General features: G+C 70.8%; 1 protein-coding gene across 1 annotated transcript; it reads right to left on the minus strand.

The window, feature by feature from the left end:
* Positions 1-1,271: 1,271 nt before the first annotated feature.
* CHLNCDRAFT_21843 (hypothetical protein) lies at positions 1,272-2,526 on the minus strand (the record flags this gene model as incomplete). The annotated part of the gene is made up of 4 exons (XM_005848750.1): positions 1,272-1,468; positions 1,680-1,806; positions 2,078-2,194; positions 2,329-2,526. 4 exons carry the CDS (start codon positions 2,524-2,526, stop codon positions 1,272-1,274), a joined length of 639 nt encoding a protein of 212 aa, XP_005848812.1.
* Positions 2,527-4,258: the final 1,732 nt, after the last annotated feature.

Genomic DNA, 4,258 nt, shown 5'->3' on the forward strand with positions numbered 1-4,258 from the left:
CGTGGCTCGCCGCTGTCCGCGCGCTCTGCTCCCGCCTGTTCGCGCGGCAGGTGCGCAGGCGCTGCGCGCGGCGCTGCGCGGCCCGGCGCGCAGCGCGCGCCGCTCTGGGCGGGCGTCCTTGCTAACCGCGGGCCTGATGCGCTGCCTGCCTCTGCCTCTGCCTCCCGCCGCCGAGCGCAGAATGGATACGCTGTGGACCTGGGCAGCAAGAAGGTGGCGGCGACGGTGGGAGCCAGCGGCAGCCCCTACGCCCAGCTGGAGGGCCACGAGGCGCCCTCCGGCCACCTGGCTCGTAACGGCGGCGCCGAGGAGGAGCAGTGGGCCCGCACCGGCGGCGGCGGCTTCCGCAGCACGCAGCCGGCGGCGGCGGCCGACGGTGAGCGACGCCTGGTGCTGGCATGGCAGGCTGGGGTGGGAGGCGGGGCCTGCCCTGTTGCTGATTTGGAGTGGCCTGCATCATCGATTGAGTTACTCTGCTGACTGCGGTGTGTTGTGTGGTTGGCTGTATGCAGACGAGTGGGGCTCCTGGGGCGGCGGCGGCAGCAGCAGCAACGGCCGCCCGGCATCCAGCAGCGGCGGCGGCGCCCGCAGCCAGCAGCAGCAGCAGCCGGCGGCGGCGGCGGCGGGGGAGGCGCAGTGGGCTGGCTGGGATGAGGGCGTGGCGTCGCCCTCGCACGCGGCGGCGGCGGGGCCATCCGGCAAGCAAGGGGGCGAAGAGGACGATTGGGGCAAGTGGTAGCTGCGTCCCCACTCCTCCACCCACAGCCAGGGCCCTATTTATGCCTCTGCACACATCCAGGAGGGCGGCTGTTGCGTGGCCGCCTCTGACCACCGCCCCTCCCGCCCCTCCCAGCTGCGTGCGACACCCCAGCAGCTTGCAGCGCCATCTCATCCCTCTCTTGTTGCCCCCTTGCTCACTGCTCTCGCCCCGAGCCTCCCGTCGCGTCCCTGCGTGCTAGCCTCGTCCCCTGCAAGCCCTGGCCCCCTCTTTTGCCGCCAGCTTGCCTCGCTCGCGCCCTCCCTCGAGAGGTGCGCTGCTCCCCTATTGTTATCCTCATTGTTAGGCAGGCACCACGGACACTCTGTCAAATCACCCTCGCCGTGTATTTACACACCAGGCAGTGTGATGTGTGTCGGCACCAGGCGCTGCCGCAGCCAAGGCTTAGCCCAAAGCAGCTGTGCCAAAGCAGCTACCAAGGCTTACGCAAAGCAACTGTGCTTAGGCCTCCAGCAACTGTGCTTAGGCCTCCAGCCCAAGGCGGCTGTGCTGCCTATGGTATGCGGTCAAAGGGCGCCGTGTCTGCGAAGCAGCCCTCGAACACGGCGTCCACCGCCGCCGCCGACCGCGCGCCCTCGCAGTACGGGTTCATGCCCACCGACAGCTCCGCGCGCCGCCGCACGCACTTCTGGAACTGGCCGCGCACCGCCAGGTTGCCGCGCAGCACCTCCTGCTTGAAGTTGCAGTCGCCTGCAGGGGTGGAGGGCGGGGGGTCGGGGGCAGGCAGGGGGGTAGCGTCCGGTCCGGCAGCCTCCAGCCCCCAGCGCTGTCGACACGGCCAGGCTGTGCAAGCACGCCGGACGCGCGTGCGCACGCATCACGCGCACACCACACACACCGCACACCACACCGCACACACTGCGCACACCGCGCACACCGCGCACGCCGCAGGCGCGCGCACCCGACAGCGCGGCGGCGCGTATCTCGCTGCACGCGTGGTGCTGGCAGTCGGTCCAGTCCAGGTTGCAGGCGCGGCAGTGGTCGTAGGCGTGCACCAGCTCGTGGGTCAGCGCGTGGTTGATCTCCTCCTGGAAAAGAAGAAAAAAAGAAGAAAAAAAATAAGGAAAAAAGAAAAGATCGTTTCAGGCTTGAAGAACCAAAAGCTTGAGTGGTTGAGCAGCCAAGCAAAGGCGGCACAACGCTGACCGCCTACTCGGATGGCCGGGGAGGGGCGGCGTGTCCGGCGGTGCGGCCAGGCAGCCGCGGCGGCTGGCAGCAGCAGCGCCATGCCCCATGCATGTGGCAGGCATGCACGCGCTGCGCGGCGCAGCTGAGCAGCCGGCCGGGGGACCAGCCCACCTGGGAGGCCAAGTGGTTGTGGCAGATGACGACGCCGTCTGGCGGGCGGAAGCCGCCCCCCACCTCCGCCTCGCACTTTTCTATCTGGATGAAGTCCTTGCCCACAGCGCAGCCCGACTGCAGGCCGGGGGGTGCAGGAGCACGGCGGTCTTGCGCACGGCTCGCGTGGCAGCGCAGGCAGGCAGGCGGCGTGCGCCAGCATGCGGCGGCAGCGGCGGTTAGTCAGGCTCGCTCAGGAGCGGCGCGCCCACCTCCTCCATCTTCTGTATCATGAATTTGACCGTCGGATTTCGGCTCGTGGCTCTATCCACCATCTCCCGGCAGTGCTCCGCGGTGGTGCCCAGCCACGGCGGCCGCTCTGCCACCTCCTGCGGCTCCTGGGGCGTCTGCGGCTGCTGTGGCTGCTGCTGCTGCTGTTGTTGTTGCTGCTCTGCTGCCTGTCCCGCCATGGCGGCTCTACTCCTAAAGGGTGACGCAGAGGAGCAGGAAATAGATCGCGAGACTACCTATAAGAAAGCCGAGCGACGATGCCAATGCGTGGAGTTCATCGCCGCCATCTGATGACGGCCCTTCATCTCAGCCCCCCCCCCGCCGCCAAGCGCCAGCCGGGCGAAGACGATACCACATGCACCTGTGTGCGAGGGCCATCGTGCTCCCGTCTCATCCAGTGTGTTATTACTTGTCGAGGTTTCCAGTTCACATGGGAAACATAAAGTGCAGGTAGCCTCAGAACGGCGCCCGCAGCATGGCAGCGGCGCGCGGCCTGCCAGGGAGCAGCACCCGGGGGCCCCGCCCCCGCGCCTGCCGCCACCGTAACCCCCTGCCCCTCCCCGAATTCGCCACCCAGCCGCCCAGCGCCTGGGGCGCCTGCGGCGGCGGCTGCTGCTCTGGAGGGACGTCGGAAAAGGCCGACCGCCGGGGCTGCCGCTCCCGCGGCTCTGCAGCATCCGCCTGAGCGCCTTCGCTGCTGCTGGCGCTGCCGCCGTTGGAGCCTGCCGCCGGGGCCGCTCCCGCGCCAGGCGCCGCCGGCGCGGCCGCGGCCGCACCTCCGGCAGGCGCCGCCGCCGCCGAGGGCGCCGGCGCCGCGGCGGCAGGCGAGTAGCGCATGAGCACCTTGCGCTGGTGCTGCTGCCGCCGGGCCCGGGCCGCGCCGGCCGCCGCCGCCGCGGCCACGCCGCAGGCGGCGCCGCCCAGGGCGACCTGGAACGGCAGCAGGCTGCCTGCGGCTGCCGACACGCTAGCTGCTACCGCCAGCAGCGGCATCAGCGCCAGCCCCGCCGCCATTGTGGCATGCGTGATGGCGGCAGCCAGGCTCTCGTTCAGGCGGAAGCGGTGGGCATAGGCCAGAACCTGCAGGCGGCAGGGCGGCGAGCACACTTGGCCTCACCAACAACAGCAGCAGCAGCGGCAGCGGCAGCAGCAGCGACGGCAGCAAAGCTAGCTGGCTGGCTGGCTGGCTGGCTGACACAGCGCAGGCAGGGGGCTTGGCACCCCGACACGGCGCCGCCTGCCCGGACTGCCCGCCGCCTTGGCCGGCCGCCGGCGCACCTGCGGCGGCGCGGGCGCCACGCCGCACACCAGCAGCGGCCCGACGAGGGCCAGAGTCCGCGCCGCCGGCCACCCCAGCCGGCCCAGCGCCGCGCAGGCCGCCGCGGCCGCCGCCAGCGGCGGCAGCAGGCGCAGCGCGAGCACGGCGCCCACGTCGCCGGCCTGCATCCCAGGGCGCGGGCGGCGGCGGGTGTGGGGAGGGCAGGCGAGTGGGTGGGCAGGCGGAGCCAGGGCACAGCCAGGAGGCAGGCCACAGGTGTTGGCAGTGCCGGGCGGGTCGGGTGGGGCAGGCGGGGGCAGTTGTGTGCAGTGGATTTATCAAGTGTCAGTCAGCAGGGCACGCAGCCACAAGGCCCGGGCCACAGGCGTCCACTGAAAAAAAGAAAGAACATGCTGGGGTTGCAGCGCACGGCAGCGGAGCCGCGCCGCCGGCCTGTCGTGGCGGCAGGCAGGCGGATGCGGCGCAGGGGTGCGCGTGTGGCGGCGCATGCATGCCAGCGAGCGCATGCAGGTGTGGCGAGGCATGCGTGTGTGATGCAGCATGCATGCGTGTGTGTGGTGCAGGGTAGCCCTCAGATTTCATAGACATATGTCACCGAGCGGCTGAGCCGCCTTGCGCGGCCCCGCAGCGGT

This window comes from Chlorella variabilis (genome assembly GCF_000147415.1).
Source record: "Chlorella variabilis unplaced genomic scaffold CHLNCscaffold_7, whole genome shotgun sequence".
NCBI lineage: Eukaryota > Viridiplantae > Chlorophyta > Trebouxiophyceae > Chlorellales > Chlorellaceae > Chlorella > Chlorella variabilis.